At 38.5% G+C, this 17,130-nt stretch overlaps 1 protein-coding gene across 7 annotated transcripts in view; it reads left to right on the top strand.

The window, feature by feature from the left end:
- Positions 1-17,130, top strand: part of HELZ (helicase with zinc finger) — a 155,229-nt gene that overhangs the window by 83,957 nt on the left and 54,142 nt on the right. For all 7 annotated transcript variants that reach the window (XM_047081555.1, XM_047081556.1, XM_047081552.1 and 4 more), the window contains 6 exons: positions 176-354; positions 3,146-3,264; positions 4,804-4,949; positions 6,392-6,539; positions 10,927-11,110; positions 13,198-13,426. In XM_047081555.1, coding sequence (XP_046937511.1) covers positions 176-354; positions 3,146-3,264; positions 4,804-4,949; positions 6,392-6,539; positions 10,927-11,110; positions 13,198-13,426 — 1,005 coding nt within the window. The remainder of the gene's footprint in view (positions 1-175; positions 355-3,145; positions 3,265-4,803; positions 4,950-6,391; positions 6,540-10,926; positions 11,111-13,197; positions 13,427-17,130) is intronic.

The following is a 17,130-nucleotide window of genomic DNA, read 5'->3' as shown; positions in this document are numbered from 1 at the left end:
GTAGGGCAAAGTCACAGTTGTATGTTAAATTTTAATCCAGTAGAGTGTTAATGGTTATCGGATTTATTTGTGAATTTCCAGATACCATAGTCTTCACATGATAATGTCATTTTTCTTTAATAATGCTGGTAAGATGTTAATAAATATAAATAGGAAATATTGTCTTCTTTTATAGGGTATATTTCAGAAATCGCTGGGTTAAGACTGTCCACCCAGTTGTGCATCAGTACTGTTTGATCTCAAGCGCACATTCCACCTTTCAGATGCCACAGAAGGAGGATATTCTTAAACACCGAGTGGTGGTTGTTACATTGAATACTTCCCAGTACCTCTGTCAGTTGGACCTTGAACCTGGTATGCTGACTCAAGACACAGATAGGGTGTCCCTGAATGCGTGGGGCCTTGTCCGTTTTCGTAAATAAAGTTTCGTTGGATGGAACACAGCCATGCCTGTTTAACTGTGTATTACCTATGGGTTTGTGCCACGGCAGCTGAATTGAGTAGCTGAAACAGATTGTATGGCCAACAAAACCTAAAATATATACTGTTTGGCCCTTTACAAAGGGGAAAAAAAAAAAGGCAACCCCTAGTTTAGACTTTTGAGTGACTGCTGTTTTATTTGTTCTCTGATCAGATGGCATTTACTTACTTCCAGTCATGTGAAAAATTCAAACTTGGATAGTAGCGCTTTTTACAGTTTTCTCAAGTTTTTGTTGTAAAATACTTTCATAGTGTAGAGACAGCAATCATGATAGATTTTTTTTTTAGACATACTATTAAGATTATATTGAAGTACAGGAATCTGTAAAGTCAAGCTAATATTATATGAAGCACAGATACAAGGTGACAAGTAATTCCGATACATATGGCAGAACTTAACCATCAAAAGGTGGTACCACCTTAAGGTATTTGCTTTGGAAGGATATTCATTTATTGCTGCCGTATTATCATGGTCGACATTGCTCAACACTTTTTTGCTCTCTCCTTTTGGAATTGCTTTCAGAGCCAGTGACAGATTCTTAGGAACCTTCAAGTCCCTGGAAAGTAGATACTGTTCTCTTCACCTTGAATTCCTGGCGTCTGGCCCAGGGTATAGACACCTGGAGGCCCTTGATAAACCTCTGTTTATCTAAACTGAATGAATGGTGGCCAGACTTCTTTTTTTTTTTTTTTTTTTTTTTTTGAGGGTAGATTTAATTTTAGAAGAGCTTCAAAAATCTTTCTGAGACATGTTTGGTAAATAAGGTAGGTGATCAGACTGAGCAATACCATTAGGGGTAAAAAAAAAAAAGAGAGAGAGAGAGAGAGACGTGCCTCTCATGTAATGAGACTTATTTTCTTGTGCACGCAGCTCATAGCTGGCTGGTGAGGGCAGTTACAAAAGCAGAGTTTCAAAAATGTTTTGAAAAGTGACTGCATCATTGGAATGAGTTCTATTTCCTCCCAACTGACTTCTTTGAATGGAACAACACTTATTTGAAATGTAAATTTTGGTATGTTTATTTAACAATCAGTCTCATTACTTTATGGTTCTACTCTGCCTGTGTGCCGCTTAGATGAAATGCCCAAACCTCCGAGGCAGTAGAGTTTTGTGAGAAAGTTAAGAAAGGCTTTGAAGAGCCAGAATGTAGAAGAACACTTACAAGTTGCCTGTGTGCTTTGTTCTGGGTGTTTATACCTGATTTCATTTCATTCAGCCCTGTGGAGGGAGGGTTCTTCTATAGATAAGGCTCTGGCTCAATTAATTTGATTAATTCAAGTTACCTTTACTAGCTTTTAGCAATAGCTATAACAGTTTCATGATTTATCCCGTTGCTGATTCAAGCCTACCTCTGTTTAATTAAAACGATATCTAGTGAAGACAGTAGTTTTCAAGTAATTAGTTTTGTAGGACAAAAAGCACAAAGTCTCCTTAACAGGGCCCTGTATCATGTGTAGGCCACTGTCAGGAAATAGACAACAGTGATTGATACATACACTGTCAACCATAGCCATTTGTATGAGTGGATGATATGGGTGGCTATTACTGCCGGTCAGTACGATTTAGAAAGTTCCCAACCTAAAAGCAAGTTGCGTTAGAAAGTTGCATAAAAAGATAGTTTGGAACTTGCTGGTGTACATAGAAATAGAGGTTAGGTTCTTGGGCCCTCCTCACAGGCAGCTAGCTAATTAACCCAGCGAGTTTTATAACTTGTCATTTTGTTGAGAAACCATTTTGTTTCTTTGCTATGCTAATAAAAAGAAGACCCCCTTCTTCCTGCCTCGGTGTGTCGACAGTAGGGCAGAACATTTTCCTTCTCCATGTTGAGACCGTGAGGAGATTTTTGCCTCTTTCCGTCCTTAGGGGCAACAGGACTTTCTCTTCCTTTCTGTACTGGAATCCTGTGCCCCAGTGTGAGTGGCGGTGGCAGTCAAGACGTGGGATGTCTCCTACTGTGGGGTTTGCATCTGGGGGACATTAGATAACATAGGTTTTTGACATTCACCTTTCACTTTTTGCACACTAGTGATTCCCCCTCCCCAGCCAGGGTAGGCTCTTAAGACTAAATAAACAATTTTATCAGTCTGTCTAGCCACATACATAAACACATGAAACAAACCTAAATAATCAAATTAGTGAATCCGCTAATCAGTTACCCCCTCCCCTTTGTTTCAGTAAAGGTTAGATTATAACTTTCTCCCTTATATTAGATTTTAGGTATGATTTCTTTATTTTAATGTTTAATATGCATGGTAAAGCTAGAATTACTTATAAACTACCATTATTTTAGTTTCGATGTTTCACCACATAAATAGTGAGAAAACTATCAGTGTTTAGTTGCTGGTCCTTCTTTTTGGTGAAAAGCTGCTATCTTGTACTTTAAACATCTTTTTTATATATACTCCATGAACTGTTCATCTTGGGGCCCTTAGCATCAAATACCATTTCATATCTATTATTGGGTAAAATGGTTATTTCCTGTCCTCTCTGTTCTTTAAATAATGATTTAAATTGACGATTTTCTAAATTCAGGATTGGCTTAAAAGTACCCCTAACTCTGAAATCAGCACACTGAAGTCTTTCCTTAGCAGAAAAGAACAGAACTCCTGCTACCTTTATTGCTGTTTTAAATCTGCTTTACTGTGTTTATACTGTACTTTGTAGGGTTTTTTACACACATTCTGTTAGATGAAGCCGCCCAGGCCATGGAGTGTGAAACCATTATGCCTCTAGCGTTAGCAGCTAAAAATACGCGGATTGTCTTGGCTGGTGACCACATGCAGGTGCGTGCCCTCTCCGTCATCGTCGTGAAGGGACTTCTAATTACAATTTCCTGTTTAATATTCTGTTTTCTAAAACATCCCTTGAAATTGTGCCATCCATTACAGTTTAAGTACTTCATCTCACTGTTTTGGATCTGGAGTGGAATGGAGGAGTCTATCAGTGTTTATAATTTTCATGTTTTGAATTTAAAGTTCAGATTTCTATAGGGTGAATAGAATAGAATAGAATAGAGTAGAATAGAATAGGAAAGAATAGAATAGAATTCTTTTCTTTATAAAATAAATTTTAATGATTCTTCCTACAGTTCCCCAATTCTTGTCCCTAACATTTGTTTTCATGAAGGGTTGATTTTTTTTTTTTTCCTGCCATCATAGGGAACAAAGTACACCTAATTCAAAATAATAGTTCCAATCTCAAAGAATGTGACTAATTTTCATTACCTATATATGAAAGAGAAGTACACTTTTTCTATTAATACCTGTTTTACAAAGTTGCAGTTTGAAGTTCCTTCTCTTCTGCCGCGGTTGAAATTGAACCAATATAGCGGTGTAGCCATGAAGACATCCAGGAAAGAGTTGAATGTGGAGGAAGAAATTCTGTTTTGTTTCTTTGCCAAAAGTAGTTTAATTTTGTTCTTTAGCGATCAAAGGAATGATCAAGAGTGACTAACCTTATACTTTATGAGATAAAACAATGTTATTTCACTAATTATTAAAAATCTTTTAGTCAGAGGCTGTGTATCCTTCCAGCTCACCATTGTAATTTTTTTTTTTTAACGTTTATTTATTTTTGAGACAGAGAGAGACAGAGCATGAATGGGGGAGGGTCAGAGAGAGGGAGACACAGAATCGGAAACAGGCTCCAGGCTCTGAGCCATCAGCCCAGAGCCTGACGCGGGGCTCGAACTCCCGGACCGCGAGATCGTGACCTGGCTGAAGTCGGACGCTTAACCGACTGCGCCACCCAGGCGCCCCAAACGTTTATTTATTTTTGAGACAGAGAGAGACAGAGCATGAACAGGGGAGGGGCGGAGAGAGAGAGGGAGACACAGAATCTGAAACAGGCTGCAGGCTCTGAGCGGTCAGCACAGAGCCCGACGCGGGGCTCGAACTCACGGACCGCGAGATCATGACCTGAGCCAAAGTCGGCCGCTTAACCAACTGAGCCACCCAGGCGCCCCTCAGCTCACCATTTTAAATAGCTGATCAATTTTAGTGAAATAACTCATTGACTCCCCCCAGTGATGCAATGGGTTGTATCCCTGAAGTTCCAGAAGTGGTAGCTGTTTATTATTATGTTGGAGGAGCCCTTTGTTGACTATAGGCTACTGTTGATAGAATGAAGTGAAAAGTTAGAAATTTTAGCCAAGTTCTGTACAGTAGTAAAATTGTTTAGAGAAAATATTTTTGATTCTGCTTATTCCAGCATTGAGATTTAGTACATCAGAAGTTTCAGCATAATGGACTTTTTATAAGTAGGTTATACAAATACTACTTGTGTATTTAGTTAAATTTTCTCTGTATGTTTGTCTGTTACAGCTCAGTCCTTTTGTTTACAGCGAGTTTGCCAGGGAGAGAAACCTTCATGTGTCATTACTTGATCGACTCTATGAGCATTACCCTGCCGAGTTTCCGTGTAGGATCCTCCTGTGTGAGAATTACCGCTCCCATGAAGCTATCATCAAGTAGGTGTGAACTGCCCCTTCTGTGTCACCCTTCTTCTGGTGTGGTAGAGGAGAACTCAAAATGGCACCGTTACTAGGGACAGTCTATTCCCAGCACAGTTATATGGTGTTCCCAGTGTTGGAAATTATGTTAAATTTTATTTCTGTAACAGAATACCTCAAAAGTCAGCTGCAATTTTTCACAAAGTAGGGCAGTCCTGGAAACTACAACTTTATTTATTTATTTTTCTTTTCTTTTTGTTTCGTTTCTTTTCTTTCTTTTTTTTTAAATATGAAATTTATTGTCAAATTGGTTTCCATACAACACCCAGTGTTCATTCCAACAGGTGCCCTCCTCAATACCCATCACCCACCCTCCCCTCCTTCCCACCCCCCATCAACCCTCAGTTTGTTCTCAGTTTTTAAGAGTCTCTTATTGGAAACTACAACTTTAAATTCTACCAGTTATGATATTTTTCTGTGACTAAATATGTAATACGTGTGTAAAACTATGTCATGTAGTAAACAGATATATTGACATACTGATTTGCTTTTATGTCTGGTTATGTTATACAAGGAATCTGTTATAAAAAGGCAGGAAGGAAGGAAAAACCATGAAACTTAGTCATAGAGTTTTTAAAGGTTTTCTATTAAATGTAGTATGCATCTATAAAACTAAAAATATCAAAAGTGACAGCTCAGTGAACAGTCACAAACTGAACACACCCATGTAACCGGCATCCAGATCAAGAAACAGAATATCTGGAAGGCTCCTTTGTGTTCCTTTTCAGTCATTAACCCCACCCAAAACCTCATGTTTTAAAGTTTAATAAAATTATTTGAGTCAGTGAAAACAATTTTTAGGATTCTCTGAAAACAATAAGATATAAAAGTAAATTTAGACTTGAGTATATCTTTTATCAATGTCTTAAAATGTGATTCTCTTTTTATTATTGCCAGTCATTTTCTTCAGTCAGTAATAAATCAAATACTTGCTATCTTCAGCAGGAAAAAGTATTCATTTTACATTTGAAGACTTGAGTGTCCTTCAATTCTGTGTTTCGGGGTCTATGTGTCTTTGTGTTTGCACGTGTAAGCAAATGAACCATATAAATAAAAATATGTATTAACCAAGAAAATAAACTAGCTTGCAATTTCCTCATAGAGCAAGCTTTTCATCTAGTATTGAACTATTGTCATTTCTTCCTTTTCTTTCTGTATTTTGGCTTCATACCTTGCCAGATCAATTCATTTAGCAATGGTACACCAGGAGCCTACCCTGTTGTTACTGCTGTGGTTACTTTTGGAGAAAATCTTGCCCTCATAAGTGTTAAATTAATTATGGACATAAAGCAAAATTATTAGAATTGACTGATAATTTTTTTATGGGTGGAATTAATTTTGACGATAAATTACTATGTATGTATGTATGTATTTATTTTGGTCTTTTTTTTTTTTTGCAGTTACACCTCTGAGCTCTTCTATGAGGGCAAACTGATGGCCAGTGGAAAGCAACCAGCACACAAGGATTTCTACCCACTAACTTTCTTTACAGCACGAGGGGAAGATGTACAAGAAAAAAATAGCACAGCTTTTTATAATAATGCAGAGGTACCTAAGTTCTTCTGCAGATTGTTAACATTTTCTCAATTACATAGTTTGTTCTTGTTGAGTGTTTAAGATTTGGGGTTGACATCTTATTGTGTGTTATTTGCATGAAAGTAGTATGGGACGTTTATTCTTTCTGTATAACATTGATTTGTTCATGATGAACCCCCTGTGGGAAACAGAAACTGATTTACATTTTGATTACATTTGATTTACATTTCTTTTAAGATTTTATTTTTAAGTGATCTCTATACCCAATGTGGGGCTTAAACTCACAACCCAGAGATCAAGATTGAGACTCACGTACCCCACTGACTGAGCCAGCCAGGCGCCCTTTGATTTACATTTCTTATGACAAAATACAAGATATATGACTTTGTTTAAAAGAAAAGCCAATATTATTTTCATATAATTATTAGTTAGCCATCTCAAAATAGACTATGATTATATTTCATAGTACATACTCAGATGAGTCATCGTTATTTTTTATTTATTTTTTAATTTTAGAAAGAGGGTAAGTGCAAGCAAGGCAGAAGGGCAGAGAGAGAGAGAGAGAGAGAGAGAGAGAGAGATTTTATTTTTGAGAGAGAGAGAGCACACGAGCAGGGGAGGAGCAGAGAGAAAGGGAGACAGAATCCAAACAAAGCAGGCTCTGTGCTGTCAGCGCAAAGCCTGACTTGGGGCTCGATCCCACGATTCTGGGATCATGACTTGAGCTGAAGTCAAGAGTCAGATGCTCAACTGACTGAGCTATCCATTTGCTCCTCAAATGAGTTATCATTTTGGGGGTGGCTGGGTGGCTCAATCAGTTAAGCGTCTGACTTAAAAAAAAATTTTTTTTTAATGTTTATTTATTTATTTATTTTTTTTTTTTTTTTAATTTTTTTTTTTTACGTTTATTTATTTTTGAGACAGAGAGAGACAGAGCATGAGCGGGGGAGGGGCAGAGAGAGAGGGAGACACAGAATGGGAAACAGGCTCCAGGCTCTGAGCCATCAGCCCAGAGCCTGACGCGGGGCTCGAACTCACGGACCGCGAGATCGTGACCTGGCTGAAGTCGGACGCTTAACCGACTGCGCCACCCAGGCGCCCCAAATGTTTATTTATTTTTGAGAGAGAGAGAGAGAGAGAGAGATACAGAGCACAAGCCAGGGAAGGGCAGAGAGAGAGGGAGACACAGAATCTGAAGCAGGCTCCAGGCTCTGAGCTATTAGCGCAGAGCCTAACACGGGACTCGAACTCACAAGCCGTGAGATCATGACCTGAGCCAAAGTTGGACACCCAACGGATTGAGTCACCCAGGCACCCCAAAAGCATCTGACTCTTGGTAATGGCTCAGGTTGTGATCTCGAGGTTGTGAGACTGAGCCCTGCCTCAGGCTCTGCCTTGAGCTTGGTGCTTGCTTAGGATTCTCTTTCCTTCTCTCTCTGCCCCTCCCTGACTCGTGTGCCTGCATGCAATCTCTCTTTCAAAATAAATGAATAAACTTAAAAAATTATAATAATAACAAGTCAGACTTGAATTGCAGAGTCATGTGCTCCAGGATCTCCAGGGAGATCACACAGGCCCCGATGACAGTGTTGCTAAGCTATTAGGTGCTACGTAACTTGAATGGTTCTCTTACAGTTTCTGACTTTTTAGGTGCAGAGAGAATGTGGGTAATATGGTCAGATCAGGCAGCAGACTAAAACCTGGTGAAGACTTTTAGGGCCAGCAGGCCAGGGACCCTTGGGTTAGGTTCTGGTTGTCACGAGGGAGTAGGGTCTTGGACTTCAGGAAACCCAGAGGAGGGCATATGCTTGTTGGTCATTAGAAGAATGGTTTCTGGTCTGTGATCTCCATTTCCCTTTCTTCTGTTGAGTCCCATGCTTTACTCATTTTATTTACACAGAAATGGGTCTTACTGTGTAATAGTAATTCATCTTTCCTTTTAAAAATTGATCATATGTCTATAGTTAGAAGTCAGTACAAGAAAGTCAACTGCTGTTAACTGTTCAGTGTAGGCCTTCTGCAGCATGGAGCTGTGGCAAATGGGATCTGATGGTCACCAGCTCCAAAACCGCCTAGACTAGCTTTTTCACACCAGGGAGCTCGATAGAGGAGATGGGAACTGCCCCTCAGCTGCTAAGACAGCCTTTTCTGTGACACGGAGCTGTGGGGCGCTGGTTGCAGTCCCTAGCTTGAATGCCCTGGCCTCCCTCTTAGTGTCTGTAGACTTTGTTGAATAAATGCTTCTCAATTAATTTCTTATAAACTCGTTAATCAGTCTCCAGAGACTATGAATGATTGTCTGCTAATTTTGACCAGCTTAACAGCTGTCTGTCTGGGATAGAAGTTTCCCCAGCTCCTCATATCACCGTTCCAAGTCTGTGTATTTTGACTGCAGTTTTATGCATCCCTTCACAGAGGGATGAAGTGGGGAAATGGTTCTGTATTGCTCAGCGGTAGGAACTCTGTGTATGTGTTTGGGGTTGGCGGTGGGTGGGAGACGTGTCTCCGCAGCTTTCATCTACCCCCATATTTAACCAAATGGGTAAACCTAGGTTTTTCTTATTCCTTATTGCGGTAGACTCCGGCCCGTCTTTCTTACTCCTTGTAGTGAGTCTAGCCTAGGTCTTTAGTCTAGTTTACTTTTCAGAAACCTTGGACCATGTGCACATCTGAAGCACTTGCTATTAAATCGTCACAATGGGAGACTCTAGTCTCTATCTCTGGCATTCATTGACTTTGTATGCGGCAGTGTGGACTGCCTCCTGGCCAATAACCCTCAAGTTCTTGAGTAAAAACTGTCAAATTTTATTTGGCATATTTCACATTGTAAATTTAAATAGATATTATTGCCAAATAGTAAATAAATAATGTATTTAAAAGGCAATTAAAAAACTTTCTTCTCTATGCCCCTAGAGTCTTGCCTGACCCTCTGTTGAGCTTACCATTTACGTACACATGTACACGCATGCGCGCGCGCACACACGCATATATATATATATATATATATATGTATATGTATATGATATTTTTTAAGAGTCTGTTTTCTAAATATACAATAATCTCTTAGCAGGCAGGGAACATGTTTTATTAATCATGGTATCTCCCACTTTGCCAAGCATTGAATGTGTCTGATCAATTTGTTGTATTAAAATACATTGAATTACACTAAAAATCATACTAATGATCCAATAAGTAGAGTCCAGAAAATTCAGTTGGGTAAAATGTGGTGTTACTTTATTGCAAGGTTAAGGAAATGGCTTGGGCAAACTTGTACTACTGGAAGGCAGTGAGTTGTCAAAGTGTCTCTTCAATCCAGATTTGTCTTAGTCCCAGCTGTGGTTTGATGTTAGCTGTTGGCTGCTTTGCTTAGTCGTATCAGTGGGGGAAGGGGACAGTGCTGGGTCTTGTACTGCTGAGAATTAATGGTGGTGCTGACTCTAGGAATCTTCTGGTTGGCTGTTAATTTCACTGACCTGACCTGGAGTGAATGGACTGAGAAATACCAGGACTTGGTTCTCTGATTCCCTAGATGGGTTGCTAGTTTCATGGCCCTATCCCTGTCCTCCTGTTTACATAGGAAATAGAACCTGTCCCCATTTAAGATTGGAGGCTAAGAGCACCTGGGTGGCTCAGTTGGTTAAGCGTCCAGCTCTTGATTTCGGCTCAGGTCATGATCTCACAGTTCATAGGATTGAGCCCCGCGTTGGGCTCTGCATTGACAGTGCGGAGACTACTTGAGATTCTCCCTCTCCTTGTCTCTGTGCCCTCACTCTTTCTCTCTCGCCAAATAAATAAAAAATAAACCTAAAAAAAAAAAAAAAAAGAATGGAGGCTGAAGGGTGAGGGCCACGTATCCATTACAACATTGTCTCTGATATTCATGTTTTCACTGGGTGCATTATTGTAGAATTTTACTGTTTGAAATGTACATAAAAATTTTCTTTCTGTGTTTGTATCAGCAAAGCATTACTCCTGTTTAGAGGTAGTTTTTATTTTATTTTATTTTATTTTATTTTATTTTATTTTATTTTGTTTTATTTTATTTTGTTTATTTGTTTATTTTTTAATTTTTTTTTAATGTTTATTTATTTTTGAGATAGAGAGAGACAGAGCATGAGTAGGGAAGGGGCAGACAGAGAGGGAGACACAGAATGTGAAGCAGGCTCCAGGCTCTGAGCTGTCAGCACAGAGCCCTACGCGGGGCTCGAACTCACGAACTGTGAGATCGTGACCTGAGCCGAAGTCGGACGCTTAACCGACTGAGCCACCCAGGTGCCCCTAGAGGTAGTTTTTAAATGACATTCGCTAAAATGGCATCCTTTATACACGTGTTTCAGTTACTGTATTCTTTCCTCCAAACACTTCATAGCTTTAGATGCATCTGTGTGTTTCTTTAAAGGTCTTCGAAGTGGTGGAACGTGTGGAAGAGTTGAGACGGAAGTGGCCGGTAGCATGGGGGAAGTTGGATGATGGCAGTATTGGCGTGGTGACTCCGTACGCTGATCAAGTGTTTAGGATACGTGCTGAACTTCGGAAAAAGAGATTATCTGATGTTAATGTAGAAAGGGTGCTAAATGTTCAAGGTAAGGATTAATCGAAATGAATTAAGTTATTCAGATGCTTAAATCCCAAAGTGTGTACACATTTGATTTTTAATCCCCAAGATCTCTTTTCTGGACAAGCAACTGTATTTATTTCATACCGAGTTCTTTAATGCCAAATTTGACAGTTAAAGGTCAAGCTCATTTACATGTTTATTACATTTTCATATCCAAATAAAAGAAGTAGGAACAAATGGAATTTCCAGTGGCCATAGTTGTGTGAATGCCACCCGCTATATCTGTATGTGATCGTCACAGTCACAGGAGCATATGGCACCTACTGTCTTTATACTGTAGCGGAGGACTGATTTGTTCGTAAAGATTTTTGAAAACGTGTACCCATCAAGCACATTCTTTGTACATCCATTTTTAAATCCATTTTTTGTTTTTTTTTGTAAACATTTATTTATTTTTGAGAGAAAGAGACAGAGGATGAGCAGGAGAGGGACAGAGAGAGGGAAACACAGAATCGGAAGCCGGCCCCAGGCTCTGAACTGTCAGAACAGCCCGACGTGGGGCTTGAACTCACCAGTGGTGAGGTCATGACCTGAGCTGAAGTCGGATGCTTTACTGTCTGAGCCACCCGGGCGCCCCAAGGCACAGTTTGTTTTTATCCGTAAACTTTCCTAAGTGAATAGTTACCAGCAGCTCATTTAAATTGCCTTCATGTAATCAGTTGCTGTAGAGTTTCTGCTTTGAAATATACGAAGCAATAGTATCAGATGAGTGCTGGAAAAGGTCAGTACAATTACAGTTTTAGGTTTCATGGGAATAACAGTTTTTAGAGTATAGGGACAAAATAGCTCCACTATACCATGTGTTGTCCAAATCCCACAGAATTTGGGTGTGCATTTAGAAGGAGTATTACCAGTAAGCTAGGATGCACCCAGAGGAGACTTAGGATAGGTAATGGTCTAAAAACTGCCACTTAGGAGTCAGAAATGGTTGAAAGAACTAGGGTTGTTTGGCCCAGAGAAGAGAAGAGTACAGATTGGTATTAAATCTGTATTCGGAGATTTGGAGATTTGTCACAGAATGAGGGAATAGATGCGTCGCTATAAGAAAGAGCATAATAAAAAATGCTGTGCAAACTAGACTCAACAGGGCTTCCTTATGGCATCAGCTGTGTCTGCCTTGGTCTGTTAGAGGCTAGATGACCCCGCTTCAAAGAACAGTTCTTGTATTGAATGGCACCTTCGATGAGATCATCACTAAGGCTGGCTCCAGCAATAATATTTTATTAAATTTCAATAAAATGTACCATTTTAACTATGTTTTATGTGTTCATTCTGAAAGTGTCTCTCCAGTTTAAAAATACATAAAATGCCACAGTTCATTGCTATTAAGTACATTCACATTGTTGTGAATGGCATTCGTGCCGTCGTCTCCAGAACTCTTCTCATCTTGTAAAACTGAAATTCTGGCCCAGCTCCTTCTCCCTATTCTAACTCCCTCCTCCCTTGAGCCCCTGGCAACCATCATTCCACTTTGTCTATGAATTTGACTACAATAGGTACCTTCTATAAGTGTGGCCATATGGTATTTGGCCTTTTGTGACTGGCCTGTCTCATTTAGCGTCGTGTCTTCAGGGTTCATCCATGTTGGAGCATGTGTCAGAATTCCTGCCCTTTTTAAGGCTGAATGGTGTTTCATGGTCCGTATATACTACGTTTTGTTTATCCATTCGTCTGTTGCCGGACGCCTGGGTTGCTGCTACCTTTTGCCCGTGACTAATGCTGTTAGGAAATATCTCTTCGAGATCCTGCTTTCAGTTCTTTTGGGTATATACCCAGAAGAGGAGTTGTTGGATCATATGTTAATTCTATGTTTCATTTTAATTCTGTGTTTTAATTTTATGTTTAATTTTTTTTTAGGAGCTGCCGTACTGGTTTCCATAGTGTTTTACATCCCATTTTACATTCTCACCTGCAGGACACGAGAGTTCCAATTTTTCCACATCCTCACCGACACCTGTTATTTAGCAATAACGTTTAGAAACTAAAATGCTTTTATTGTATCAGTGGCTCAAAATAACAATCTTAAGCGTCTTATTTATTTATTTTTTATAGGAAAGCAGTTCAGAGTTTTGTTTCTTAGCACAGTACGTACAAGGCATACTTGTAAACACAAACAGACACCAATTAAAAAGAAAGAGCAACTGCTGGAAGATTCCACAGAGGATTTAGATTATGGTTTTTTATCTAACTACAAGCTTCTCAATACTGCCATCACAAGAGCACAATCTCTGGTTGCTGTGGTGGGTGATCCCATCGCCCTGTGCTCTATCGGAAGATGCAGGTAATTATGTGTTCCTGATTAAGACATTAAAGGGGGGAAATGTAGAGTGATTTGCATTCCTATGTGTACATTTATTTATCTGACCTCTTGGCTAATTAAAATCAAGTTCAGTCTTAACCTCATACCCAGTGGGAATACAAACATATATTGTTCTGGGTCTATTCATTGTACTCATAATTACGTATTTGTTCATTTAGTCGTCATTCGGCAGATGTTCCCTGAGCGCCTACTATGTTCTAAGCACTCTTCTAGCCACTGAGGATTCAGTGAACGAAATGAATAAAAATCTTTGCTTTTTGGGGCTTACGTTTCATTAGGGAGGAAAGGAAGAATGAGAATAAAGTAAGAATACCATGTCGTTTTTTACATGGTAAGTTCAGTGGAAGAAAAATAGAACGTTAAGAGAAATCAGAAGGGTGCGGTGGGCTGGGTTGTGATTCTACAAGGCATGGTCAGAGCACCCCTCACTGAGAAGCTGACTTTGAAGTGAAGGAGTGAGCTCTGTGGGGTACCTGGGGTGAAAATGCCCCAGGAAGAGGGAGCAGCTTGTGCAAGGGTCCTGAGGTGGTTTTGTGTACGTATGTATCTTTGATGGAAACTGAATTTTATAAAATTGCTACTTCATTTTTTTCCCTTCGTTATTGTGTTAACTTTTTTTGATGATTTTCCTTCTCTACTTATTTTGTCTCGGGCCTTCTAAGTATAAATGTTCTTTGTGTCTGGTTAATCCAGAGGATCTTAAAATTAGAGGGGTTAGGAGTGGTTATAACTTGTCTCTAGATAGTGTTGCTAGTAGTCCTTAGCTTATAGTCATAAGGAACTATTTCTACTAAAACTAAAAGTTATATACCAGCTAATAGGAATTTTAACTGTTTGAAGCTGGTAATAGAAGACTTTTGTCATTGTAGTATTGAAAATTATGTTACTATTAACAAACAGTTGAAGAGAAATTAATATATACTTTATGAAAAAGAAATACACTAGGGATTATTTAAAGTTGTGTAAGTACTCTGGGATCTGTCACAGTGAGTTCAGACAATAGAGATATAGACAGTGCTGATTATGCCCTGGGTTATTATTTCTCTTTGATACGTTAGAATTAAAGTAGACAGAGCTGTTAGGCAGTGGCCTTTTTAAACCAACTTTTCTATTGCGATATAGACATGGCAGCATTTTATTGTCTGTTTTCCTGTTTCAGCAAACAGGAAAGAACAAAAAGGATTCTCTATAGGAAGGGAGACCATTGGGACCTTTAATCATAATCATAACCATAATCATAATCATAATCATCATGTGCATGTATTCAAGTTTAAGACTTCCAAAGAAGTTAATATACTTTATAGGGGAAAGCTATTAACAAAGGAATCGAGTGTTTTAATTTATAGTTAGGTTATAAAGAATAACCTTTTATTTTACAAAAAGGCACAAAACTTGAATGGTGCATGACTTACTTATGCATAGCTAAATAGTCCTGTTGTAAAGTATCTTTAATTTCATATTTAAAAATTTGATTGACATCCATTTTTAACCACTAAAAAGCTGGAGAAGGGAATATATGAATTCCAAGTTACAAGTGAATAAACTGGGTATAATAATTTGACTTCTTTCCTGAGAATTTTAGTTACTTTATAATTTGTTGAAAGCATATTTGGCTAGAATATTGCTGTGATATTTTACCATTTTTGTTTATATTTATCATTTGAAAAATGTGAAAAAATCACATACAGTTTGAGTGGAATTTAATAGATTAAAACACATATAAAATAAGGTAACATGTATTTAAGAAAACACTGTGTTGGGGGAATAAATAGGTATAAAAATAGTCTTGAGCCAAACTTGTTTTGGGCTCTCTTTATAAATACCTCCAAACTTTTACCAGTGTGAGTGTTATTTTTTTAAAGCCATTATCCATTTCTGTAGAGTTGTATTATGCTGTGAATTGCATGACATCAGCATTTTTCACCCCATCTCTGACATAAATTGTTATTTTCTCAGAGCAGATAAGTAAATAATTCTTTCTGAGGCCAGGCTGTCAGAATAATCTAGGGCTAGATAGTTTTTAACTTGAAGCCAGGCCTTCTGGTTGCTTATTTCTTACTACTCAACTGGAGTGTATTAAGGACTGTAAATTATTTGTAAGCTAGGCAAAATATTTTCAGAGAGGTTAAGTATATTGTGTAGGGAGACAAAAATCATGTGACTTAATTTGGACTGCTGATTATCTGTGTTATTTGGACAGTTTAATCACGGTTCTAGTCCAAGAGCTAATAGTTGAAGCGTATGGGTATTTGAGCTTTAATCTTTCTAATTTCATTAGAAATTAATTTAATCTCACAATACAAGTAAACTTGGAGGACATAGATGATTCTTAGGTTCTATGACCACAGAGGAGTGAATTCTTTGTAGTTTATGTTAATCAGGACTCCCTTCCCCCACCCCGTCCCACTCAGTATTTGTGAAAAACTAATGATATTTCCAAACATTGATTAAGCTTCCAAGGAATGATTATTGCGTGTACTATACGAGTTTAGAAGGCAACCATTATATAATCTTTTTTGTTGTATTTTTATTTTTGTTTAATTATATAATCTTTTTTGTTGTATTTTTATTTTTGTTTAATTATTAACAAATTTTTTTAATGTTTATTTTTGAGAGAGAGAGAGCACGAGCAGGGGAGAGACAGGGAGAGAGAATTCAAAGCAGGCTCTGCACTGTCAGCACAAAGCCCGATTTGGGGCTTGAACCCACGAATCATGAGATCATGACCTGAGTTGAAATCTGAGGCTCAACCGACTGAGCCACCCCAGTGCCCTTTTTGTTGTATTTTTAAATAGAGTTTCTCTATTAACCTGAAATGAAGGTAGTGAACTACCCTTTCCCCAACTCGCCAAACCAATGAGTATTAATATAGTAGCTGCTGTTTATTGACAGCTTTCTCTTGCCAGGTGCTAGGTCAAGTGCTTTGCACACTTAGCCTTGTTCAGTCATCCCAGCAACCCTGCAATGTGGGAATTTTATTTGCATTTTAAATGGGCTGCCTGATTCAGAGTTTAAATTACTGCCCAAGGTCGTATAGCTGTTAAATGGTTCACTCAAACAGATGTCGCATTGACTTCAAAACCCAAGCTCTTCTTGGTGGGTTACCCTGCCTTTCCCAGAAAGTGATGAATATGCTTGTATAAATCTACACTGAGTGGGGAGAGCCAGAGAAGATTTGTACATTTCTCCAAACCATGGTGTTCAGAGAAGGTCTTCCTTTGAACCAAATTACTTCGTTAACAAATTCCATTTACTCAGTGAGATGGAAACATATTTCATATGTATGTAGAGGTGTATGTACACATGCATGTACACATACTGTATAACCTGAGGATATCAAGTGGTTTTTCAGTGTTTTTTTTATCAGTGATCCTAGAAGCAAAGTTAGCATAAAAACAAAACCATACTTTGTTCATGCAGTGATTAAAGTAAGGTTATGTTCTTTGAAATACTTGTAATTATATTACAATATAGAGACATACTTGGGTTTTCTAACCCAAATTGTTAATAATATGTGAAAATTTTAGGGAGGCGCCTAAGAATCAGTGGAATCTGTAAATAACAAGAGCCTCTATCTTCATTCTGAGAGTAGTTGGAAGTTCTCAGGTGATCTTTCACTTAGGTGTTCATACATCCATACTTCGTATTTTACTGAAGTATTGGGA

Source organism: Lynx rufus, unplaced genomic scaffold (assembly GCF_022079265.1).
Source record: "Lynx rufus isolate CCGP_SWC_20201006 ecotype Redwood Valley unplaced genomic scaffold, mLynRuf1.p SCAF_18, whole genome shotgun sequence".
NCBI lineage: Eukaryota > Metazoa > Chordata > Mammalia > Carnivora > Felidae > Lynx > Lynx rufus.
The sequence above is the reverse complement of the archived record's forward strand: the minus strand, read 5'-3'. Positions and strand labels throughout refer to the sequence as shown.